Here is a 26,292-nt window from a genome sequence, read left to right on the forward strand (position 1 = left end):
GACAAATTACAGGTCATTCAGTAGACGCTCTTATCCAGCCCTGGTATTGAACTCACATTGTATTGTATTGTATTTGGAAGGCGTACCACTAGATCACTAGGCCATCACCAACCTCTACACATTTAAGAGCAAGCTAAAGACTTTCCTTTTTGATAAAGCTTATAGTTAGGGCTGGCTCAGGTTTGACCTGGATCAGCCCCTAGTTATGCTGCTATAGGCTTAGACTGCCGGGGGACACTTCCCTGCTCTCTTCCTTCTCTTCCTCTCTCCTCCCCTCCCTCTCTCTTCTTCTCCCTCTCTATCTGTATGCATTTATGTAAATGTATGTTACTAACTCAGCATCAGGGCGTCATCCCCGGAGTTTGTGTGTCTCTCATGTGGCTGTTAAACCTTTCGTCTGCATCATAATTGTGGCTGCGCCTGCTGCCCTGATCCTGCCTGACGCCAACGTTTATATTGATTTTTTTGGAGAAGGGTTAGGGTTTTTGGAAGCCTTTTTGACATCCTGGAATCATCCTTTTTTTTTGTCACACCATCAGTTCTGTCACATGGATGTTGTATTTTTTACTATATTGTTCATTCTGTACACCTGTGTCATCTATTGAACTTCTGTCCGTCCTGGGAGAGGAATCCCTCCTCAATCTCTCTCTGAGGTTTCTTCCATTTTTCCCCCTTTAATTGTTGGTTTCTTTTAAGAAGTTTTTCCTTGTGCGATGCGAGGGTCTAAGGACAGAGGGTGTTGAATGTACAGTCTGTAAACACTGAGACAAATGTGTAATTTGTGATATTGGGCTATATAAATACATTTGATTTGAGACACATGTGGATTTGATGGGCAAACTCCCATGAGCTCTCCAACAACCCTGCAAGCCAGCTCTGTCCTGCGGAGGCCTCTGGACACTGTGGTGGTGGTGGGAGACAGGAGAATGACGGCCAAGTTGTCTTCTCTATTGTACAACATGTCCCCCCCCCCTCCAGGACACTTTGTCCGCACTGTGCAGCTCCTTCAGCGACAGGCTGCTTCACCCACGGTGTCTCATGGAGATACCGGAGGTCCTTTCTCCCTGCAGCGGTCAGACTGTACCAGCACCACAGCCCCTGGTAGACCACCACACCAACAAAAGTCTATTCCAACACTGTGTGCAATTATCAATGCCTTGTGCAATATTCACTTTTTATAACTTTTTATTAACCACTTTGTACTTATATTATTTTTATCTTTATAAATTATCTCTTTTTTAATTATTGTTACTCGCCGCTACTTCATATGTTCTTTTGCTGTAACACGGTAAATTTCCCCGTTGTGGGACTAATAAAGGATTTCTGATTCTGAGAGCTGGTCCATTTTATCACGACCAACTTTTCCCTTTCCACCTTTCAGCACCATGGAATAAGGTTTTATTTATTATATATAAGAACACAAAGTGGAACGACAAACACAGTCAGTGATGTTCAGTGTTTTATTAGTAGGGTTCAGGGTTCAGTGTTCTGGGGTTCGGGGTGTTTGTAGCCTCTGAACGTTTAGTTGGCGGCGAGGATCTGGTCGACCCAGCCACGCAGCTCGGTGACACGGGCGTAGACGGCGGGAGTGGTGGTGGAGCAACGGCTGCTTCCCCAAGAGACAATACCGACCAGGGTCCAGGCGTTGTCCTTCTGACAGACCAGAGGGCCGCCGGAGTCACCCTGAAAACACCAAACAAAACGAGTGTGAGTGAGACAGGTTTCACAGGTGAGAGAGGTGAGACAGGTATGTGGGCAGATCCTCACCATGCATGAAGTGGCTCCGTCTCCTCCTCCACAGATCATCACGTCGGAGATGTTGCTGCCCCAGTGCTTCTTGCACTGCTCGTTGGACAGCAGGGGCAGAGTGGCCTGCTGCAGCTTGTTGGGAGTACCGGGAGCTGCAGGAGAACAAAAACACTCAAACACTTCGTCCTGATTTCACCTGCAATGTCCCTTAAACGCTGTATCACGGTCTGATCCGGATAACAATAGGGCATGTTTGGGTTTTAGGACTGGGGGGTCTCACCGTTGTAGCGGGTCAGACCCCATCCGGAGGTGACGCAGTTCATGCCGGCGGCGAAGACATCAGCAGACTCAGCGAGGCAGACGGGGGACACGTTGGTGCCCAGGCGGGCGGGGCTGGCCAGCTTGATGAGGCTGATGTCGTTACTGATGGTGCGGGGGTTCCACTGGGGGTGGGTAAACACCTGGGGGGGGGGGGGGAGACGATGTTAGTGGAGTCAGAGCGGTGGGTTCTGAAAGCTGATTGGCTGACAGGGGGGTTCTCACCTTGGCGGGCTTCAGGATCTGGACGTCCTCGTTGGAGCCGTAGCCCTTATCGTGCTCTCCAGCGATCACACGGTGGTAAGTCCTGACAGAGAACAGGAAGCATTTATTTAAAGGGCCGGTACACAAATAACACAAAAAAACATGAAACAGAAAAACAATATTGTAAAGACTTTAACTATTTGATATCAGCTGAAACTTCCATAGTTCATTACTTACATTATCACAATTAGTTTTTATATTACAAGTTTTCTGAAATGTGATGTTTAAATATGTAAATGAGTCATTCTGTTATTAAATGTATAGCACTTTGAGTTTTGTTTACGCAAATGAAAAGTGTGCTTATAAATAAAATGTATTATTATTATTATTATTATTATTATTATTATTATTATTATTATTAAATGTGTGCTGATCTGCTACATGTCCAGATATATAAATCACTAAATACTGTCAACATACAGAACTTTTCCATTTCCTGCATGTTGTTAGTAATAAGTGTATAAAGCAGGCTCTGAATGACATGTGACCCTCTGTAGGAAGCTTCAGTGTTCATGTTGAACTGACCTGACGTTACAGTGAGCGGCGGTCACCACCCAGTTCTCATTGATCAGAGATCCACCACAGAAGTGGAAGCCGTTGGATTGCTGAGAGAAAAATAAACTGAATTTAGTCATTAATAATAATAATATTTATTATTGTTATTAGGTTGTGGCTCACCTGCAGGGACACCTGCCAGGGCCAGGAGTGGGGCACGGCCTCCTCTCCGTTGACAATGCGGGCGTAGCCGGTCATCTGGGGGGTGATGGTGGGGGTGCCGCAGCCTGAGAGGACAACAGCTGACTTTAAAGGACTTTTCTGCTCTTTTAACCTCAAACTGCATGTTCAAGTCGTCTCTTTGTGTCTCTGTGACTCACAACTGTTAGTTGTATTGTTAGTTATATTTGTGCATAAAATATAACGAAAGAAATAAAATATACAGGTGGGATGTTAAAACCTGAAGGCTTGTAAAAGGAACCCACCTAATATTTACTTTAGATATTTAACAATTTATCTTAACTTTTAGATATTTATCTTGACTTTAATTGATTTAAAGCATCTCACCATAGGCGGCGCTGACGAAGGCGAGGCAGGACACGATCCAGAGGAAGGCCATGATAAAGATGAAGATGATGTGTTGAAGGTCTGAGCTGCTCTCTTATACCTGAAGCCTGCCGGCCCTCAGCCAATCAGAGAGCTCGCTGTGTGTCCAGCTGTCAGCTGCTTATCAGGCACGAGGCGGCGTTCTCACGGGTCACACGCCCCGACCTCCTGCGCTCTGATTGGCTGCTGAGCGCTGCAGCACACAAACAGCACACGTAGTTTTTATTTAAATTCAAAACTCACATCTGTCATATTGATTTAAACAAACATACTGTGTGTACACTACAAGAAGCCCAGAAGTAAAGAAATTAATACAATTATTAATATTTATTATAATATTCATTATAATGTTATACTGATGGAAGAAGCCAAACATTCATATAGTAAGATGAGGTACAGGTATTTACATATTTAATATCAAACATATATTTTGAGTAAAACATATTTCACATGGAAGACATTTAATAAACACTTTCAGTGTTTTTCCTAGTTTTTCCAAAATGCTCACTTTAACTATTACTGAAAGTGATTTTTCATGTGATCTGAAAAGATTTCAGACGTTTTGTGTCTTTTTCCTTTAATCCTAAATAAGCAGCTGCTGTGAAACTCTGCAGCTGCTTTAACCTGAAGTTTGAATCTGTTCAGAAAGATAAGAAACTTCAGACTCATGAGCCATTTCTAGTGTAAAACATGTTTTCATATCTATCTTCCACAACATCAGAACATCAGAGTTCATGTTTCTAACTTTGTGTGTGTAGATTTAAACTCACAACAGTTACATTACATAATGCCTCATGTACATATTAAACATGAACACTTGTAATATAAACAGTACTTGTGTTGATGTGAGTAATGAAGTGGGGAAGCTTCATGCTGATATCTGTTAGTTACATGTTTGACCCTGTTCACCTGTAGTGTGTACAACATGTATGACTCTGTTCACCTGTAGTGTGTACAACATGTATGACTCTGTTCACCTGTAGTGTGTACAACATGTATGACCCTGTTCACCTGTAGTGTGTACAACATGTATGACTCTGTTCACCTGTAGTGTGTACAACATGTATGACTCTGTTCACCTGTAGTGTGTACAACATGTTTGACTCTGTTCACCTGTAGTGTGTACAACATGTATGACTCTGTTCACCTGTAGTGTGTACAACATGTATGACTCTGTTCACCTGTAGTGTGTACAACATGTATGAATGTTACAATACATATCTTTAAAGGAGCTTTTCTCTAAAGGAGCTTTTTCTCACACTCTTCAGCAGAAATCTCCACTTCAGTAGCACTTACATACACCAAACTTTCCACTTTCATTCCTCTCTATATTCTGAAGCTTTGTGCAGAGGGCTTTGTTCACATGTCACTCACAGCTCATGTTATACACGTACACTAACTACATGCAGGAGATGCACTAAGTTCTGTGTGTTGACAGGATTTAGTGATTTATGGAGTTAAATAACTTACTGCACTGTCCTTCATTGCTCCTGTCTCTCATTCAAGAGGTTGACTTTGATATCTTATACATCATATTATCTTGGGACACTCTGTATCTCTGGTGTGACGCCCCCTCCCCATCTGTGTTCTGGTTCTTTGTGTGTCTGCAGCTTGACGTACGGTTATTCTCGCTGTGGTTCAACATATAAAGCCCCCCCCCCTTCCTTGACACAGCTGCTGTTTGCTGCACTTGGTCACACACACAAACCTGCTCACATGCTGATTACTGACTGTTGGGTATGTTGTAAATAAATCTGCCTCTTTATTATTTATTTAATTCCCCATGCACTTTAAATGTTGTGTTGGATAGAGGTTTAACTTTAACCAGGAAGTCCTGCAACAGCTCCAAACCTTTTCTCTTTATGTTTTTTAATACTATAAAATCTATTGTCAAATTATTCTGATTTATGTCAAAATCATATCATATTTTAGTATTACTATTTCTTATTATCCAAAATTCTCAATAATTTTTGTTCATGTAAGTCAAATATTGTTTCTCTTAATAATACACACCTGCATGCTATAATAATAATAATAACAACAACAACACCAATAATAATAATAATAATAATAATAATAATAATAATAATAACAATAAGAAGAGTGAAACTAAGAGATATCCAACATTTTAACTCCTTTTAAAGGCTGTAATATGTCAACAAAAAGAACATTTCTGCAGGTTTGTTTGTATAAATCTGTGTTTCTGACACAAAGTCAGTGATTTTTATTAAACTTTATGTTTTCCTTAGATTCAATTCAGCTGTCAGATCTGGTTCAAGTCCTATTTATCTGAGCGATCTCAATTTGTATGTGTTAACGATAAATCTTCCATGACAGCCAAAGTCAGTCTTGGAGTTCCGCAGGGTTCTGTACTTGGACCGATTCTATTCACCTTATATATGCTTCCTTTGGGCAATATAATAAGGAACCACTCTATAAACTTTCATTGTTATGCGGACGATACCAAATTATATCTATCAATTAAACCAGATGAAACCTATCAATTGGCTAAACTTCAAACATGCCTTAAGGACATAAAAACTTGGATGTCTAGCAACTTTTTGATGTTAAACACAGACAAAACTGAAGTTATTATACTTGGCTCTAAACGCCTCCGAAACGCATTTTCTAATGACATAGAAGCTCTGGATGGCATTCATTTGGCCTCCAGCACCACTGTAAGGAATCATGGCGTCATCTTTGATCAGGATCTGTCTTTTAACTTCCACATAAAACAAATCTCAAGGACTGCCTTCTTTCATCTACGTAACATTGCAAAAATAACATCCTGTCTCAAAATGATGCAGAAAAACTAGTCCATGCATTTGTTACTTCAAGGCTGGATTACTGCAACTCATTGTTACCAGGTTGTCCCAAAAAGTCGCTTAAGACTCTTCAGTTGATCCAAAATGCAGCGGCACGTGTATTGACAAGAACAAGGAAATGGGATCATATTACTCCTGTATTAGCTGCTCTGCACTGGCTCCCGGTAAAATACAGAATATAATTCAAAATACTTCTCCTTCCATCCATCCATTGTCTACCGCTTATCCGGGATCGGGTTGCGGGGGCAGCAGCTCCAGTAAGGAACCCCAATCTTCCCTTCTCCGGGCCACATACTCCAGCTCCGACTGGGGGATCCTGAGGCGTTCCCAGGCCAGTGAGGAGATATAATCTCTCCATCGAGTCCTGGGTCTTCCCCAGGGTCTCCTCCCAGCTGGACGTGCCTGGAACACCTCCCTAGGGAGGCGCCCAGGTGGCATCCTTACTAGATGCCCGAACCACCTCAACTGGCTCCTTTCAACGTAAAGGAGCAGCGGCTCTACTCCGAGTCTCTCACAGATGGCTGAGCTTCTCACCCTATCTCTAAGGGAGACGCCACCCGTCTGAGAAAACCCATTTCGGCCGCTTGTACCCGTGATCTCGTTCTTTCGGTCATGACCCAGCCTTCATGACCATAGGTGAGGGTAGGAACGAAGATCGACCGGTATATTGAGAGCTTTGCCTTCTGGCTCAGCTCTCTTTTCGTCACAACGGTGCGGTAAAGTGACTGTAATACCGCCCCCGCTGCTCCGATTCTCCGGCCAATCTCTCGCTCCATCGTCCCCTCACTCTCGAACAAGACCCCGAGGTACTTGAACTCCTTCACTTGGGGTAAAGGCTCATTCCCTACCCGGAGTAGGCAATCCTCAGATTTTGAGGTGCTGATCCTCATCCCAACCGCTTCACACTCGGCTGCGAACCGATCCAGTGACTGTTGAAGGTCACAGACCAATGATGCCATAAGGACCACATCATCTGCAAAGAGCAGCGATGAGATCCTCAGGTCACCGAACTGCACCAACTCTCCTCCACGACTACGCCTCGATATCCTATCCATGAAAATCACGAACAGGATTGGTGATAAAGCGCAGCCCTGGCGGAGGCCAACATTCACTGGAAACAAGTTCGACTTACTGCCGAGTATCCGGACACAACTCTCGCTTTGGGCGTACAGGGATTGGATGGCCCTCAGAAGTGACCCCCTCACCCCATACTCCCGCAGCACCTCCCACAGTATCACCCGGGGGACCCGGTCATACGCCTTCTCCAGATCCACAAAACACATGTAGACCGGATGGGCGTACTCCCAGGCCCCCTCTAGGATCCTTGCGAGAGTGAAGAGTTGGTCCGTTGTTCCACGACCAGGACGGAATCTGCATTGTTCCTCTTCAATCAGAGGTTCGACTACCGGCCGAAGCCTCCTTTCCAGTACCTTGGAGTAGATTTTACCAGGGAGGCTGAGAAGTGTGATACCCCTGTAGTTGGCACACACTCTCTGGTCCCCCTTTTTAAATAGGGGAATCACCATCCCGGTCTGCCAACCCCTAGGCACTGTCCCAGACTTCCACGCAATGTTGACGAGGTGTGTCAACCAAGACAGCCCCTCAACACCCAAAGCCTTCAGCATTTCTGGACGGATCACATCAACCCCTGCGGCTTTGCCACTGTGGAATTGTTTGACTGCCTCAGTGACTTCCATCAGGGAAATTGACAATGATCCCCCATCAGCTTCCAGCTCTGCCTCTACCATAGAGGGCGTGTTAGTCGGATTCAGGAGTTCCTCAAAGTGCTCCTTCCACCGGCCGATAACCTTCTCAGTCGAAGTCAGCAGGGTCCCACCCTTGCTGTACACAGCTTGGATGGTTCCTCGCTTCCCCCTCCTGAGGTGCCGGATGGTTTTCCAGAAGCACCTTGGTGCCGACCGAAAGTCCTTCTCCATAGCTTCTCCGAACTTCCCCCACAACCGCTGCCTTGCCTCTGACACGGCAGAGGCTGCCGCCGTCCTAGTCCTTCGGTACCCTGCAACTGTTTCCGGCGTCCTCCCGGATAACATAACCCGGAAGGACTCCTTCTCCTGACTTACAAAGCAATTAATGGTCAGGCTCGAGCATATCTTAAAGATCTCATAGTACCTTATAAACCAACGAGAGCATTGCGCTCCCAGACTGCAGGGTTACTTGTAGTTCCTAGAGTCTCTAAGAGTACAATGGGAGCCAGAGCCTTCAGCTATCAAGCTCCTCTCCAGTGGAACCAGCTTCCAGTTTGTGTTCGGGAGGCAGACACACTCTCCACATTTAAGAGCAGGCTACATACTTTCCTTTTTGATAAAGCTTATAGTTAGGGCTCGCTCAGGTTTGCCTTGGATCAGCCCCTAGTTATGCTGCTATAGGCTTAGACCGCCGGGGGACACCTCCCTGCTCTCTTCCTTCTCTTCCTTTACATTACATTACATTATAGTTAATTTAGCTGACACTTTTGCCCAAAGCGATGTACAAAAAGTGCAAACAATCCAACAATCCAAACAGCAAGAATCTTGTCAGTACAATAGCTTCAAATAGGTACAATCGTATAAGTGAACACTGTCTTCAAATAGCCAGTTTGAAGTGCAACAACATAAGTGCAACATACAGAAACAATAGAATACAATTTCAACTATAAAAAAGCCAAACCAATACAAGTGCAACATACAAAGTACACTTATTTAGTTTTCTTCATTCGCCGAGGTGCAGTCGAAACAGGTGAGTTTTCAGTCTGCGCCGGAAGGTGTAAAGACTGTCTGCTGTTCTCACATCAATGGGGAGGTCGTTCCACCATTTTGGAGCCAGGATAGCAAACAGTCGGGTTTTGTTTGAGGGAAATCTGGATCCCACTCGTAGTGAGGGAGTGGCGAGCCGATTGGTCGACGTAGAGCGAAGTGAACGCGCTGGGGTGCATGGTTTGACCATGGCCTGGATGTAGGAAGGGGCTGATCCATTCAAAGCACGGTAGGCCAGCACCAGAGTCTTGAAGCAGATTCGGGCCGCCACTGGTAGCCAGTGAAGGGAGCGGTGAAGCGGTGTAGTGTGGGAGAACTTGGGTAGATTGAAGACCAGTCGGGCTGCTGCATTCTAGATGAGCTGTAGAGGTCGAATGGCACATGCAGGCAGTCCAGCGAGGAGGGAGTTGCAGTAGTCAAGGCGGGACTCTCCTCTCTTCTCTCTCCTCCCCTCCCTCTCTTCTTCTCCCTCTCTATCTGTATGCATTATGCAAATGTATGTTACTAACTCATCATGTGGCAGGTTGCCACTGATAAAGTTTACATCAGGATCAGGAATCGTGGCTGCGCCTGCTGCCCTGGTCCTGCTGGACACCAGGAAGCCTTTTTGAGAACATTGTTTTCTGTCAAATGTTGTATTTATACTATGTTGTTTATCCTGTACAAACTACATCTATTGCACGTCTGTCCGTCCTGGGAGAGGGATCCCTCCTCAGTTGCTCTCCCTGAGGTTTCTTCCATTTTTCCCCCTTTAATTTTGGGGTTTCTTTTAGGAGGTTTTTCCTTGTGCGATGCGAGGGTGTAAGGACAGAGGGTGTCGTAACCTGTACAGTCTGTAAAGCACACTGAGAAAAAAATATAATTTGTGATATTGGGCTATACAAATAAATTTGATTTGATTTGATTTGAAAAGGAAAAATAAAAAAGTTGTAAAACTCTGTTTCCAGCTGCTCGTTAAACGTCCTCATTAATCTAATTTTTCTGGAAGTAATGTAATTTGTTCAGGAGTTTCCTCTGTTTCAGGAAGTGTAGGAATAAGTGTGAGAGAAGAAGAAGGCTGAACTAACATTTATTATAGCTGGAAACACATTTATTTTCTTGTTTAAGAAAAGCAGTGATTTGTTAACATGAAGATTTAACAGAACACTAAACAGAAATAAACCAAAAGTTACTGACGTCAAACTCTGTAGCTCCGACGTTCAGGAGCCATAAGCCTTAAAATCACACGAGTAACTTAAAATCACACGAGTTACTTAAAATGGTCAGAAACTATGAAATAATGTCAGAAAGCATTTTTTATAGCTTAAGTATTAATTCATTCGTCTTGTCCCTTCTGAAATAAACTCAAACTAAAAGGTTGCAGCTATAAATACATTTTTATTTTATTTTTTCTAAAATGATGCGACGTGCAATGTTAAGATGCTAAAGTTACAAAGTTTAAGCTACCAAATAACAAAAACTATTTGAAAATTTAATTCAAGTAAGAACCAGAAAACATGAATCTTCAATAGAATATCTGCAGATTTTATCTGCAATATTTCCCTCTGAGATGCAGAGCAGCAGAAGTATCAAGAAGCAGAAAATGGAAAATACAAGTAAAGTACAAGTACCGGAAAACTTAAGTACAGTCGTTGGTAAATGCACTTAGCTGCAAATAAAGATTATTTTCATTGTGATTTATATGCAGATTCATTTCTACATTAATGGTTTGGTGTATAAAATGTCCATCATAGTTTCTCAGAGGCCTGATCTATTTAAAAGTCCAAAGATCTTCACTTTAAAATAAAACAGAAAAGCAGCAGATCTGCAGATTTGAGAATGAAAACAGACTTTAAAGACATTTCTGCAGGAAATTTTACTTTAAGTTTAATTTTATTTATTAAATAGGTGGAGATTATTTTTCTGTCTACTGATGAAATACGTTGTTTCATTGTGAGTCTGACTGGCTCGGAGTAGGTTTTACTTTGAAATCCCCTGACAGGAAATTGTGCACCGTGCTTCCGTTACGTTACCGTGTATCGAGCAGAGTCCTGCTCCTGTGATCCCGATCACGGTCCGTCAGTCAGTCAGTGCCTCTCTGCTCTGACCCTCCGGCTCTCCCTGCAGAGCTCCAACATGCTGCTGCCGGGAAACAAGTCCTCCAGCTGGGCTGAACTCCCGGAGTCCAACCGCTCCGAGGCGCCGGGTGGCGGCGGCGGTCCCGGGCTGGAGGCGGTGATCGTGCCGGTAGTGTTCGGGTTGATCTTCGTGGTGGGGGTAGTGGGGAACTCTCTGGTGATACTTGTGATCGGGAAGGTAAAGTACGGAGGTGTTGGAGGAGGAAGCGGGAGGCGCTCCGGCAACCCGACCAACATCTTCATCCTGAACCTGAGCGTGGCGGACCTCAGCTTCCTGCTCTTCTGTGTCCCCTTCCAGGCCACCATCTACTCCCTGCCGCAGTGGGTGTTCGGAGCCTTCCTCTGCAGGTTCGGACACTACTTCTCCACCGTCAGCATGCTGGTGAGCATCTTCACGCTGGCGGCCATGTCCGTGGACCGCTACATCGCGGTGGTGCGCTCCAAGAAGTCTCCGTGCGTCCGGAGCCGCCGAAACGCGCTGGCCGGGGTGTGCGTGATCTGGACTCTGTCTGTGGTATGCTCGGTGCCGGTAGCCCAGCACCAGTTCCTCACCAGCCACCCCAACGCCCCCAACAGCACCTTCTGCTGGGAGGAGTGGTCCGGAGCCTCCAGACTGTCCTACAAGGTGTCCGTCCTACTGCTCGGGTACCTGCTGCCGCTGCTGCTCATCTGCTGCTGCTACACCAGGGTCAGTGCAAAAAAAAGAGTTTATTTAACGGGATAATGTTTGACTCGAGGCAGCTGTAAAACACAGATTAATATCAGAGCAGAGGGACCAAAGGGCGCGCGCAAAGTCCTGATGGCCATTAAAACTGTGCGTAAAACCCCACGGCAAGTGCGCAGGACACCAGCACTGAGAACACTGGTGTGAAGTTTCAAAATAAAACACAAAGTGATTCAAGAGTTAATAACTTTAGTAAAGTTAATTCACAAAGACACAATGGTTTTGCTCACTTTCAGGGCTCGGTGATATATTATTGATATAATATATATGTTAACAATATTTATCATACAAAATGCAAGTCTGGACTTGCATGAAGTGAGTCTAAGAGAGTTTTCATGTGTAGACATATATTTATGTTTAGAGCTGATCATTAGAAAACATTTTACAAATAACTTGATATATTTTAAATTTCTATTAGAACAAATGATCAGAGATATTTATTCCCAAAATAAACAGTAACAATTATTTATCTTTATTGTCAAAATAGCAGATTAAAGTTATCGTTAGTTTTTCACGATTCTGATTTTCATTTATTTCAGGTTTTGTTTCATCTTCATAAAAAGATGAAGAACATGTCCAAGAAGTCCGAGCGCTCAAAAAGAAAGGTGCGTCTCCTCCTTCTTCTTCTCCTTCTTCTCCTCCTTCTCCTTCTTCTTCTCCTTCTTCTCCGTCTCCTTCTTCTTCCTGTCCTTCTCCTTCTTCTCCTTCTCCTTCTTCTCCTTCTTCGTCTCCTTCTTCTTCTCCTTCACCTTCTTCTCCTTCTTCTCCTTCTTCTTCTTCTTCTTCTTCTTCTTCTCCTTTATATTACATTACAGTTAATTTAGCTGACGCTTTTGTCCAATGCGACAATAAGTGCAAACAATCCTGAAGATACAACTCCGAACAGCAAGAATCTACATCACATACATCACATACATCAGCTTCAAATAAGCCAAACAAAAGTGCAACATACAGAAACAATATAATACAAATTCAACTATTAGCTACAAATGTTACAAAAGCCAAACCAATGTAAGTGCAACATACGTTTTTTTTTTTTAGCATTCGGCAAGTTGCAGTGGAAACAGGTGAGTGTTCAGTCTGCAGGTGTGAAGACTGTCTTCTGTTCTGACATCAATGGGGTTAGGGTTAGGGTGAGGTCTTGCATGGGATAGCCCTTTCCCGGAAGTTGACAAGGGTCCGACAGAGCCCCACTCCAAGTTACCCTGTAGGTCCTTTAGGTAGGATTCGAGCAGGGCGAGAGCAGAGCCTGAGACTCTAGTTCTTGGAGGGTGTAGAGGAGGATCTGGTGGTTCACGGTGTCAAATGCAGCAGAAAGGTCCAGAAGGATGAACAGAGGAGAGGGAGGCTGCTCTAGCATTGTGAAGTTCCTCAGTGACAGCTAGGAGGGCAGTCTCAGTTGAGTTGAGCCTTTAAACCAGATTGGTGCGGATTGAGAAGGTTGTTCTGGTGAAGGTAAGACGAGAGTTGATTAAAGACTGCACACTCAAGTGTTTTGGAAAGAAAAGAAAGAAGAGAGACAGGTCTGTAGTTGTTGACTTCAGAGGGGTCGAGTGAGGGTTTCTTTAAGAGAGGGTTCACTCTTGCCTCATTAAGATTGTTTGGAAAGCAACCAGTTGTTAAGGAGGTGTTGATGAGATGGTGAGAAAAGGAAGGAGGTCAGGAGCAATAGACTGGAGAAGGTGAGAGGGGATAGGGTCCAGAAGGCAGGTGGTGGGGGGGGGGGCAGAGGTAACGAGGGATAGAACTTCACCTGAGAGGGGGAGAAAGAAGTTAGAGTGGGGGGAAGTGATATGGATGGTGAACAGTTGATGTCAATCGGTAAGTTGGAGAATGAAGAGCATATGTCATTTATCTTTTTACAAAGTAGTTGACAGAGTAGGAGAGAATAAGGAGGTGGGGTACTAGGGGGATCAAAGAGGGTGGAGAATGGAGAAGATAGAGAAAAGTTTTTTGGGGGTGGAGAAAGGATTGAATTTTTGTTGGAAGAAAGTGCTTTTTGATGTCGGGCGCATAGTTTGTTGTCAGGCTCAGAGTTTGATCTCGGGCTCAGAGTTTAATGTCGGGCGCAGAGTTTGATGTCGGGCTCAGAGTTTAATGTCGGGCGCAGAGTTTGATGTCGGGCTCAGAGTTTAATGTCGGGCGCAGAGTTTAATGTCGGGCGCAGAGTTTGATGTCGGGCTCAGAGTTTGATGTCGGGCGCAGAATTTGATGTTGGGCGCATAGCTTGATGTCGGGCGCAGAGTTTGATGTCGGGTGCGGAGTTTGATCTCAGGCGCGGAGTTTGATGTCAGGCGCAGAGTTTGATGTCCGGCATAGAGTTTGATGTCGGGTGCGGAGGCGCAGAGTTTGATGTCTGGCGTAGAGTTTGATGTCGGGCGCATAGTTTGATGTCGGGCGCAGAGTTAGATGTCAGGCGCAGAGTTTAAAGTCGGGCGCATAGTTTGATGTTGGGCGCAGAGTTTGATGTCGGCCGCACAGTTTGCAGAGTCCATCAGAAAAAAGGAATGAATAACTTCGGAGGCTTATGATTCCGATGGATCGGATTGTTTCCTGTCCTTTTATCTGTACGAGACTGCGGAGCCACAGGTTAGATCCGGCTGATGAGCCGGACAGTGCGAGGGGCCACCCTGGTTGACAGTGTGCAGACGTCCTGGAACAGCAGCTCCTCGGGTCAGTGGAGCAGCAACAAAGGCTGCTGGGTAAATATTTAGACAGCAGGACTAAGAATAGAGGAGATTCCCTCAGAGTCTGAAGAGAGATTAACACTGACACTACACTTCTTACTTTACTTTTATAACATTGACTGTCCCATCATGTATCCTGATCTGACACCTGGACTCCGTTGTTTTCAATATGATGAGGAAATGTTTTTAATAACCTGTCAAGTTATTAATTTTCCTCCAGGATCGTCTCCTTACAGTAAATCATGATGAAGGTTTTTATTGTTCTTTACACAAAACTAATGAAGAAGGTGAGACCAAGGTACAGTCATATAAACAATTATTTAATATCTAAACCTGACAACACCTCATGTGGGACTTGATAATAACTAACTCCACACCACACACTTGGCCTTTAATTGTTGGTGACAGATAACAAGATAATATTTCCCTCAGGAGCTGCTGGAGACCAAAAAGTGAGAAAACATGGACTAATGGTGCATTCAGGTGCTTTTCAGATGTTCCCATTTCCCGACGTCGGTATTTTTATGAGCTTTAAGCTTTAATGGAAAAACATGAATTTATTGCTTAGTGCGTTTAAACAACACGTTAATATCTGTTTAGATATTTATATTGTTAATATTATATTTGTATTGTTAATATTATATTTATATTGTTTATATTATTTTTATGTTGTTAATATTATATATATCAGAGACAGATTTTATAATCTGAAGTGAACGCAGCACCGGTCTCTGTTTGTAGATGTGATGTGTTGTCAGTTGCTGTGTCTCAATTCAGGGGCTGCATCCTTCGGAGGACGCAGCCTTCGGGATCTTTAGAGGCCGGGTCCTCCGTATGCCTCGAAGGCTGAACCGAGCGGTCTACGAAATGAGACGGTCCAGTCTACGGGGGACTTCCTGGTACGTAACCAGCTGTTTACGCCCCTACCTTTTGCCGCTCCCGTCGCCTAGCAACTCTCAGAAGTTATCAAGCGCAGTTGATGCTCACTTTAACATTTTGTTCCAGAGAACGGAACCAGAGATAATACTTTTATTTTTTATTTTCAATCTTGATCGAAGATATGCTTTATCACCGGCGATAATGTATTTTAGAAGGTGGAGGGGCATCTCATACACACTCTGGAGACCCCCCCCACCACATGATGCATCAGGAGACACCAGTCCATCCAAGTCCAACAGCAAACTTTATCTGTATATACTGCAAATGTTATATTGTTTTATAACATTTTTCTGTTTATAATAATCATTCAATCATTGTTGAATGATTTTTTTCGATCATTCATTTCCATGCATTGATAGGTAGTTTTCTAAATTAAATTAAATTATATGTACACAATAAATCCCCGTCTGGAGCCAGGCCCAGAGGGAGGGCCCGACAGCGAGCGCCTGGTGGCCGGGTTTGCCACGGAGCCCGGTCGGGCACAGCCCGAAGAAGCTACGTGGTGCCTCCCATCCATCCATCCTGTGGGCCCACCACTCATGGGAAAAACCGCTGGGGTCGGGTGCGCTGTCACACGGGTGGCAGTGATGGTCAGGGACCTCGACGGACCAGACCCGGGCAGCAGAGGCTGGCTCTGGGGACGTGGAACGTCACCTCTCTGTGGGGGAAGGAGCCGGAACTAGTGCGGGAGGTGGATCGCTACCAGTTGGATCTGGTGGGGCTTACCTCCACGCACAGTCTTGGCTCTGGAACCGTACTCCTGGATAGGGGTTGGACTCTATTCTTCTCCGGAGTTGCCCAAGGTGTGAGGCCTCGGGCCGGGGTGGGGATACTCACTAGCCCCCGGCTGAGCGCCGCCACGTTGGAGTTTATCCCGGTGGACGAGAGGGTCGCCTCCCTACGCCTTCGGGTTATGGGGGGGAAAACTCTGACTGTTGTTTGTGCCTATGCCCCAAACCGCAGTTCGGAGTATTCGGCCTTCTTGGAGACCCTGAATGGAGCCCTGCAGGTGGCTCCAGTAGGGGACTCCGTAGTCTTGCTGGGAGACTTCAACGACACGTGGGAAACGATGGAGACACCTGGAGAGGCGTGATTGGGAGGAAGGGCCTCCCTGATCTAAACCCGAACGGTCGTTTGTTGTTGGACTTCTGTGCTAGTCATGGAATGGCCATAACAAACACCATGTTCGAACATAAGGATGCTCATAAGTGCACGTGGTACCAGAGCACCCTAGGCCAAAGGTCAATGATCGATTTCGTAATCGTATCATCTGATCTGAGGCCGCATGTTTTGGACACTCGGGTGAAGAGAGGGGCGGAGCTGTCGACTGATCACCATCTGGTGGTGAGTTGGATCAAGGGGTGGGGGAAGACTCTGGACAGACCTGGTAAACCCAAACGGGTAGTGCGGGTGAACTGGGAACGTCTGGAGGAAGCCCCTGTCCTGGGGATCTTTAACTCACACCTCCGGCGGAGCTTTTCAGCCATCCCTGTGGAGGTTGGGGGCATTGAACCTGAGTGGGCGATGTTCAAAACCTCTATTGCTGAAGCTGCGGTGATGAGCTGTGGTCTCAAGGTCTTAGGTGCCTCAAGGGGCGGTAACCCTCGAACACCGTGGTGGACCCCGGTGGTCAGGGAAGCCGTCCGACTGAAGAAGGAGTCCTTCCGGGTTATGTTATCCGGGAGGACTCCGGAAACAGTTGCAGGGTATCGAAGGACTAGAAGGGCGGCAGCTTCTGCCGTGTCAGAGGCAAAGCAGCGGGTGTGGGAGAAGTTCGGAGAAGCTATGGAGAAGGACTTTCGGTCGGCACCAAGGTGCTTCTGGAAAACCATCCGGCACCTCAGGAGGGGGAAGCGAGGAACCATCCAAGCTGTGTACAGCAAGGGTGGGACCCTGCTGACTTCAACTGAGAAGGTTATCGGCCGCTGGAAGGAGCACTTTGAGGAACTCCTGAATCCGACTAACACGCCCTCTATGGTTGAGGCAGAGCTGGAAGCTGATGGGGGATCATCGTCAATTTCCCTGATGGAAGTCACTGAGGTAGTCAAACAACTCCACAGTGGCAAAGCCGCAGGGGTTGATGAGATCCGTCCAGAAATGCTGAAGGCTTTGGGTGTTGAGGGGCTGTCTTGGTTGACACGCCTCGTCAACATTGCGTGGAAGTCTGGGACAGTGCCTAGGGGTTGGCAGACCGGGGTGGTGGTTCCCCTATTTAAAAAGGGGGACCAGAGAGTGTGTGCCAACTACAGGGGTATCACACTTCTCAGCCTCCCTGGTAAAGTCTACTCCAAGGTACTGGAAAGGAGGGTTCGGCCGGTAGTCGAACCTCTGATTGAAGAGGAACAATGCGGATTCCGTCCTGGTCGTGGAACAACAGACCAACTCTTTACTCTTGCAAGGATCCTGGAGGGGGCCTGGGAGTACGCCCATCCGGTCTACATGTGTTTTGTGGATCTGGAGAAGGCGTATGACCGGGTCCCCCGGGTGATACTGTGGGAGGTGCTGCGGGAGTATGGGGTGAGGGGGTCACTTTTGAGGGCCATCCAATCCCTGTACGCCCAAAGCGAGAGTTGTGTCCGGATACTCGGCAGTAAGTCGGACTCGTTTCCCGTGAATGTTGGCCTCCGCCAGGGCTGCGCTTTATCACCAATCCTGTTCGTGATGTTCATGGATGGGATATCGAGGCGTAGTCGTGGAGGAGAGGGGTTGCAGTTCGGTGACCTGAGGATCTCATCGCTGCTCTTTGCAGATGATGTGGTCCTTATGGCATCATCGGTCTATGACCTTCAACACTCACTGGATCGGTTCGCAGCCGAGTGTGCAGCGGTTGGGATGAGGATCAGCACCTCCAAATCTGAGGCCATGGCTCTCAGCAGGAAACCGGTGGATTGCCTACTCCGGGTAGGGAATGAGCCATTACCCCAAGTGAAGGAGTTCAAGTACCTCGGGGTCTTGTTCGCGAGTGAGGGGACAATGGAGCGAGAGATTGGCCGGAGAATCGGCGCAGCGGGGGCGGTATTACAGTCACTTTACCGCACCGTTGTGACGAAAAGAGAGCTGAGCCAGAAGGCAAAGCTCTCAATATACCGGTCGATCTTCGTTCCTACCCTCACCTATGGTCATGAAGGCTGGGTCATGACCGAAAGAACGAGATCACGGGTACAAGCGGCCGAAATGGGTTTTCTCAGACGGGTGGCTGGCGTCTCCCTTAGAGATAGGGTGAGAAGCTCAGCCATCCGTGAGAGACTCGGAGTAGAGCCGCTGCTCCTTTACGTTGAAAGGAGCCAGTTGAGGTGGTTCGGGCATCTAGTAAGGATGCCACCTGGGCGCCTCCCTAGGGAGGTGTTCCAGGCACGTCCAGCTGGGAGGAGACCCCGGGGAAGACCCAGGACTCGGTGGAGAGATTATATCTCCTCACTGGCCTGGGAACGCCTCAGGATCCCCCAGTCGGAGCTGGAGGATGTGGCCCGGAGAAGGGAAGATTGGGGTTCCTTACTGGAGCTGCTGCCCCCCGCGACCCGATCCCGGATAAGCGGTAGACGATGGATGGATGGATGGACAATAAATCCTTCTTGAACCTTGAAATCAATTTTCAAGTTTTCAATCATTTTTATTTATAGTTCATGTAAATTAAATACACAATATATTCATCATTATATATATTATTTATTTCAATTCATTTACATTCCATTTTTCAACAAGTTTCTCCATCAGAGAAGAGTCCATTCTCTCCCTGCTCTCCTCTCCCTGCTCTCCTCTCTCTGCTCTCCATCCTCTCTCAGCTCTCCTCCTCTCGTCTCTTCTGCCTTCATCTAATAAGTACACATATTATAAATAATAAAACATGTATAATCAATCCGGACACTTGCACTGGACTTTTTAAGTGATATTCAACCGTCATTTTAGCGAAAGTTTTATGTTTTAAGGTCCTTTGATTTTATATCATTAGTATCGTTAGCTATTCGAGCTAGTTGAAACCCAATACTTACATTTAAAAGTATATCCATTTGCCGTTACTGCTGGGTCGAGGGGCGCCATTTCTCATCGAAAAAAAACTTCTCTGGGCGCGCAATGAATCTTGGGATACCTGAGGCCGTGAAGTATACATCAGATGTATCCTCCAAATCTGGCAAAATTTAGAAGAAGTCAGCCGAAATGGACACCCCTGTAGCGGCCACTGTGACGTAATTGGTCTACAAATGCAGCCTCCGAAGGCTGCAGCCCCTGAATTGAGACACAGCTAGTGAACGCAGCACCAGTCTCTGTCTCTGACTCATTTCTCATAATCAGACCACAGGTCTGGGATCTAAAATGTGATGGAAGCTTTGGGCATGAAGAAGTGTTTTCTAATCTGATGGTGTAAAAGGAGGAAGATGACAGATTTATTGTTATGTGTCTGTCGAGGATATGTGTAGTTTAGTGTGAATTTCAGGCCTGCAAAGTTACCATTTAGAAACTGTAAAGCCTCTAATAGAGCAGGGTCATTTATTAATGAAAGCCACAAGCCAAAAAAAGAAAGTTTCTCTGCACACGGCAAGTGTTGCTCCAGGTGCTTCTTGCACCTGTAATCTGAAACCTGGCTTCTGAAATGTGTTTGAACCTCGACCTGATGTTTGGACTTCCTGCCCCTCATCAGAGTTGTTTCCTGATTGGACGGCTTTCCCGGTTTTGACCCTTGATTCCTGCCTTTAACACGAAACGCCTTCCCTTGTTGCCTGTATTGACAGACAGAGAGCCACTTTTATAACGTTCCTGAACAGTGACGCAGCCGTTGGAGGATCTAAGAGGTTTTGAGTGCTGCTGAGTGGAAGTTTGGAGCCTGATATCACAGTTGTTTGTGTAGGAGAAGAGTCTCTTTTTAAACAGATTAAATATAAATCTGCACACAGACTGAATAAATAACTGGTGCAGACAGACAGTGGAAATGTGCGGGTGTAAATGTCAACAAGTTTGGAGATGAGTCACAGTGAAGACTCAGAGGTTTCCTCGTTGTTTATTTTATTCTATTTTTTATTGCATTTCCTTTCAATTTTACCGTCACTTGTGTTTAGGGATCAACCACAAGTCGAGGTATTTGTTAGAAACTGTAAATATAATCTTCAGAAAAGACTAAAACTTTGATCCTCATTAGTTTCCTGATTGTAACCTGAAAAAATAAAAGCCTATAAATCGGCACCTTTGTGTCTGAATAATAGTGTGTGATGTGAGCTAAACCATCACTCTGTTTTTGGTTGGCTTCACATTATTACTGTAAAATTCAACCTGCTACAGAGAGATGATCCACCAGAGTGTATTCAACTTTAAATAGTTTACAGAAGTTACATCCTGATAGTATTTAGGGAGTATCCTGATAGTATTTGGGGAGTATCCTGATAGTGTTTGGGGAGTATCCTGGTAGTATTTGGGGAGTATCCTGGTAGTATTTGGGGAGTATCCTGATAGTATTTGTGGAGTATCCTGGAAGTGTTTGGGGAGTATCCTGATAGTATTTGTGGAATATCCTGGTAGTATTTGTGGAGTATCCTGATAGTATTTGGGGAGTATCCTAGTTTAATCGGGGGAGTGTCCTGGTAGTATTTGCGGAGTATCCTGGTAGTATATGGGGAGTATCCTGATAGTGTTTGGGGAGTATCCTGATAATATTTGCGGAGTATCCTGGTAGTATATGGGGAGTATCCTGATAGTGTTTGGGGAGTATCAAATCAAATCAAATTCAAATCAAATTTATTTGTATAGCCCAATATCACAAATTATACATTTGTCTCAGTGTGCTTTACAGACTGTACAGGTTACGACATCCTCTGTCCTTAGACCCTCACATCGCACAAGGAAAAACTTCCTAAAAGAAACCCCAAAATTAAAAGGGAAAAAATGGAAGAAACCTCAGGGAGAGCAACTGAGGAGGGATCCCTCTCCCAGGACGGACAGACGTGCAATAGATGTCGTGTGTACAGGATAAACAACATAGTACAAATACAACATTTGACAGAAATTATGTTGTGTTGGAAAAAAAAGAAATAGAAAGTTTGGATGAATCCAGGAAAATGTCAATAAGGCTTCCCGGTGTCCAGCAGGACCAGGTCAGCAGGCGCTGTCACGATTCATGATCCTGACGTAAACTTTATCAGTGGCAACCTGCCACATGAGAGACAGACACTCCGGGGATGATACCCCGGATGGTGCGTTAGTAACATACATTTACATAAATGCATACAGATAGAGAGGGAGAAGAAGAGAGAGGGAGAGAAGGAAGAGAGCAGGGAGGTGTCCCCCGGCAGTCTAAGCCTATAGCAGCATAACTAGGGGCTGATCCAGGGCAAACCTGAGCCAGCCCTAACTATAAGCTTTATCAAAAAGGAAAGTCTTTAGCCTACTCTTAAATGTGGAGAGTGTGTCTGCCTCCCGAACACAAACTGGAAGCTGGTTCCACTGGAGAGGAGCTTGATAGCTGAAGGCTCTGGCTCCCATTGTACTCTTAGAGACTCTAGGAACCACAAGTAACCCTGCAGTCTGGGAGCGTAATGCTCTAGTTGGTTTATAAGGTACTATGAGATCTTTAAGATATGCTGGAGCCTGACCTTTAATTGATTTGTAAGTCAGGAGAAGGATTTTGAATTCTATTCTGTATTTTACCGGGAGCCAGTGCAGAGCAGCTAATACAGGAGTAATATGATCCTGTTTCCTTGTTCTAGTCAATACACGTGCCGCTGCATTTTGAATCAACTGAAGAGTCTTAAGCGACTTTTTGGGACAACCTGATAACAATGAGTTGCAGTAATCCAGCCTTGAAGTAACAAATGCATGGACTAGTTTTTCTGCATCATTTTGAGACAGGATGTGTCTTATTTTTGCAATGTTACGTAGATGAAAGAAGGCAGTCCTTGAGATTTGTTTTATGTGGGAGTTAAACGACAGATCTTGATCAAAGATGACGCCAAGATTCCTTACAGTGGTGCTGGAGGCCAAGTTAATGCCATCCAGAGCTTCTATGTCATTAGAAAATGCGTTTCGGAGGCGTTTAGGGCCAAGTATAATAACTTCAGTTTTGTCTGTGTTTAACATCAAAAAGTTGCTAGACATCCAAGTTTTTATGTCCTTAAGGCATGCTTGAAGTTTAGCCAATTGATTGGTTTCATCTGGTTTAATTGATAGATATAATTGGGTATCATCCGCATAACAATGAAAGTTTATAGAGTGGTTCCTTATAATATTGCCCAAAGGAAGCATATATAAGGTGAATAGAATCGGTCCAAGTACAGAACCCTGCGGAACTCCAAGACTGACTTTGGCTGTCATGGAAGATTTATCGTTAACAAGTACAAATTGAAATCGCTCAGATAAATAGGACTTGAACCAGCTTAGTGCGGTTCCTTTTATGCCAACACAATGTTCCAGTCTCTGTAGTAGAATGTCATGATCAACAGTGTCGAAAGCAGCACTGAGGTCTAACAAGACAAGAACAGAGACAAGTCCTTTGTCTGATGCCAATAGAAGGTCATTGGTAACTTTCACCAGTGCCGTCTCTGTGCTATGATGAACTCTAAATCCAGATTGAAAAACCTCAAATAAACTATTATTATGTAAAAAGTCACACAACTGTTTTGCGACTGCTTTCTCAAGGATTTTAGCGAGAAAGGGAAGGTTAGATATCGGCCTATAGTTGGCTAAAACCTCTGGATCAAGACCAGGCTTTTTAAGAAGTGGTTTTATTACAGCTACTTTAAAGGATTTTGGTACGTAGCCAGATAATAGAGACAGTTTAGTTGGAATCGGGTCCAAAAGACAGGTTGATGGTTTAGACGATGAGATTGTTGAAGTTGAAGTGGTTAAGGTTGATTGGAGTAAAACAGTCTAGATATATTTCAGGAGTTACAGATGTTTTTAAAATTCCAACAGTTGAAGTTAAGTCATTACCAATTGAGGTCAGGAGGAGATTAATTTTGTCTCTAATAATTATAATTTTATCGTTAAAGAAGCTCATGAAGTCGTCACTACTGAGAGATATAGGAACAGGAGTATAGGAGTATCCTGGTAGTATTTGCGGAGTATCCTGCTCGTATATGGAGAGTATCCTGGTAGTATATGGGGAGTATCCTGATAGTGTTTGGGGAGTTTTCTGGTAGTATTTTGGGAGTATCCTGGTAGTATATAGGGAGTATCCTGGTAGTGTTTGGGGAGTCTCCTGATAGTGTTTGGGGAGTTTCCTGATAGTGTTTGGGGAGTATCCTAATAGTATTTGGGCAGTATCCTAATAGTATTTAGGGAGTATTCGTTTAGTATTTGGAGAATATCCTGGTAGCATTTGCAGAGTATTCTGGTAAAGTCTGGGGTGTTTTCGGGTAGTATTTGGGGAGTATTCAAGTAGTATTTGGGGAGTATCTTGGTAGTGTTTGGGGAGTATCCTGGTAGTATTTGTGGAGTATCCTGGTAGTGTTTGGGGAGTATCCTGGTAGTATTTGGGGAGTATCCTGGTAGTGTTTGGGGGAGTATCCTGGTAGTGTTTGGGGAGTATTCCGGTAGTGTTTGGGGAGTATTCGGGTAATGTTTGGGGAGTTTCCTGGTAGTGTTTGGGGAGTATCTGGTTAGTATTTGGGGAGTATCCTGGTAGTATTTGGGAAGTATTCGGGTAGTGTTTAGGGAGTATTCGGGTAGTATTTGGGGAGTATTCGGGTAGTATTTTGGGAGTATCCTGGTAGTGTTTGGTGAGTGTTATTATTAACATTAATCTGTAACACCCCTCTGCCCCCTTAACACACCCTTTACAATCAAACTAATGTTTCCTCTCTGTTCTCCTACAGACGGTTCAGACGGTCCTCCTCGTCGTCTCTGCCTTCACTATCTGCTGGCTGCCCCACCACATCATAGCCATGTGGGTGGAGTTCGGCACGTTTCCCCTGAATGACGCCTCCTTTGCCTTTCGCATTATCTCCCACTGCCTTTCTTACGGAAACTCTTGCGTAAACCCCATCCTCTACGCCTTCCTGTCTGAGAACTTCCGCAAGGCCTGCCACCAGGTGTTTACCTGTCGCTTAATATACCCACCGCCTAGGGGCAAGGTGGTTCGCTTCCGCATAGAGAACTTCTCCAACACGCACTCCACCACCAACATATGAAGGAACAAGGGACGTGATTACACAAAAAACTAGAGCACATTCATTTCCTGCAGTGGAAACCTGAGGGAGTGCTGAATCTGAACAGAGTTTTTTACAGCAGGATGTGGGTCACATGACATCAGGACCACATGCGATCGATCGGCTGCTGACTGCACTGGTCCGGTTATGGAGGTTCATTAGGGACAGTATTAAACACTGAGGGGATCAGGATGTCTCAGCTCAGAAAGATCAGCACTGTTTTTTCATTTAGTTACTAAGATAAAACAAATATTAAAGCTAAAATTATAAACTAATGTTTGATAATAAAAACAACAGTTATTATCTTTTGAGAAATGGAAAATTATAAATGCAGTATCATTATAAATTGTGTTTCCTTATATACAAAGTGACGAGATTACACATTTAAATAGTTTATTTTTGATAAAAAAGGTTTCCCCAACCCTTAAAGAAACAGCATATGAGGGACTTAGCATATGTTTAAATTTTCTGTTATTACGTTTTATATTTAAATCTTTGGGTGTTCTTAGTTTCCCCTGCTGAAAGATACATTTCTCAAGTTTATGTTCTTCAACACAACAGTTTAAATTTAGGTTTTTTCTTATTTTCTGGACATTGAGGGTCTAATATTAACACGAACATTTCAACATTTAATTATTAAATATAAAAGTATACAGAGGACCAAACCCGACAGATCACAAATAAATAAATAAATTACCAAATTAAATAATGTATATGATATGTAGTAAATATTTGTTGGTATAAAAAAAGTATAATACACACAAAGCAATTCAAATATGTAATTCAAATGTACAAATATAGTTGAGTTTAAATGGACATATTAATTATTTTCTGTCACCTCAGGATTTATTTTATAAGAAAGTGTACTTTCATTTATTTCAATTTTATTTATTTATTTATATTTGAATATATATATATATATATATATATATATATATATATATATATATATATATATATTAGTTTTCTTGTTTTTTTACTCTTTCATTGACTGAAACATGGATTAAAAGGAACAATGACAGATTGATCAATAATTTATCTAACTTTTTAAACGTACATTAATAATAATCACAATCGTGTAATTCAGATTATAGATTTACAGTTTTACTTGTTAAAGTCACCACTCAGTGACGTGAAACCTCCTGAATATTGATCCATATTTACATCGTCTGTTTAATTCACATTACATTCAGTGTTTATCGGTAACTGTGATGAATCAGGTTTTATTTCTCCACATTCCCACATGTAGACTGTAACCCTCTGATGTCCAGGGTAAAAACTGACCGAAAATCGTTATTTATTCATATTATTTTCAACTTTCACTGAGTTAAGTATTTTAACCAACCAATCACCAAACTACCAGATATTCATTTTTAACACTTTAAATGTTTGTATAAATAATGCCGCTGTTGTCTTTTATTTGTAATAAAGTTTTAATTAAAGTAAATGTCATTATTTTCTTTATTCTAAATGTGAGGGTTAATATTTTTTCTGAGAAATATAAAATATCACCAACATTTTTTGATTTTAATGCATTTTAATTGTTTGTGAAGGAAACCAGGAAAATAGCATGAAACTGTCAGTACACGGATACTCAGAGTGCTCAGAGTACTGCAACAATACTCACAGTACTGCAGATATATTCACAGTACTGCAGATATAATTACAGTACTGCAGATATACT

The 26,292-nt window shown here is 44.1% G+C and overlaps 2 protein-coding genes across 4 annotated transcripts; one reads left to right on the plus strand and one right to left on the minus strand.

The window, feature by feature from the left end:
• Nucleotides 1-1,446: 1,446 nt before the first annotated feature.
• On the minus strand, nt 1,447-3,533 carry LOC115005529 (chymotrypsin B). The gene is made up of 7 exons (XM_029427388.1): nt 3,394-3,533; nt 3,010-3,113; nt 2,857-2,936; nt 2,293-2,374; nt 2,030-2,210; nt 1,768-1,901; nt 1,447-1,683 (listed from the first exon to the last, which is right to left on the minus strand). Exons 1-7 carry the CDS (start codon nt 3,443-3,445, stop codon nt 1,522-1,524), a joined length of 795 nt encoding a protein of 264 aa, XP_029283248.1. The 5' UTR covers nt 3,446-3,533; the 3' UTR covers nt 1,447-1,521.
• A 7,495-nt stretch (nt 3,534-11,028) lies between these two features.
• Nucleotides 11,029-25,445, plus strand: galr1b (galanin receptor 1b). 3 transcript variants are annotated; one of them, XM_029427387.1, is made up of 4 exons: nt 11,029-11,815; nt 12,391-12,456; nt 12,893-12,918; nt 24,276-24,479. In XM_029427387.1, exons 1-4 carry the CDS (start codon nt 11,126-11,128, stop codon nt 24,340-24,342), a joined length of 849 nt encoding a protein of 282 aa, XP_029283247.1. In that variant the 5' UTR covers nt 11,029-11,125; the 3' UTR covers nt 24,343-24,479. The 3 variants fall into 3 exon arrangements, with proteins under 3 accessions (XP_029283247.1, XP_029283243.1, XP_029283246.1); XM_029427383.1 differs by lacking the exon at nt 12,893-12,918 and having other exon boundaries at nt 24,276-25,445; XM_029427386.1 differs by lacking the exons at nt 12,391-12,456; nt 12,893-12,918 and having other exon boundaries at nt 24,276-25,445.
• Nucleotides 25,446-26,292: the final 847 nt, after the last annotated feature.

The sequence above is a fragment of the Cottoperca gobio genome, unplaced genomic scaffold, assembly GCF_900634415.1.
Source record: "Cottoperca gobio unplaced genomic scaffold, fCotGob3.1 fCotGob3_316arrow_ctg1, whole genome shotgun sequence".
Classification (NCBI taxonomy): domain Eukaryota; kingdom Metazoa; phylum Chordata; class Actinopteri; order Perciformes; family Bovichtidae; genus Cottoperca; species Cottoperca gobio.

Coding starts and splice junctions, on each gene's coding strand:
- galr1b (XM_029427383.1), top strand. CDS start 11,126: ATGCTGCTGCCGGGAAACAAGTCCTCCAGCTGGGCTGAACTCCCGGAG. Junction 11,816..12,390: donor TCTGCTGCTGCTACACCAGG/GTCAGTGCAAAA, acceptor CATTTATTTCAG/GTTTTGTTTCATCTTCATAA. Junction 12,457..24,275: donor CCGAGCGCTCAAAAAGAAAG/GTGCGTCTCCTC, acceptor GTTCTCCTACAG/ACGGTTCAGACGGTCCTCCT.
- LOC115005529 (XM_029427388.1), bottom strand. CDS start 3,445: ATGGCCTTCCTCTGGATCGTGTCCTGCCTCGCCTTCGTCAGCGCCGCC. Junction 2,937..3,009: donor CCTGGCAGGTGTCCCTGCAG/GTGAGCCACAAC, acceptor TTTTTCTCTCAG/CAATCCAACGGCTTCCACTT. Junction 1,902..2,029: donor GGGTCTGACCCGCTACAACG/GTGAGACCCCCC, acceptor GTTCTCCTGCAG/CTCCCGGTACTCCCAACAAG.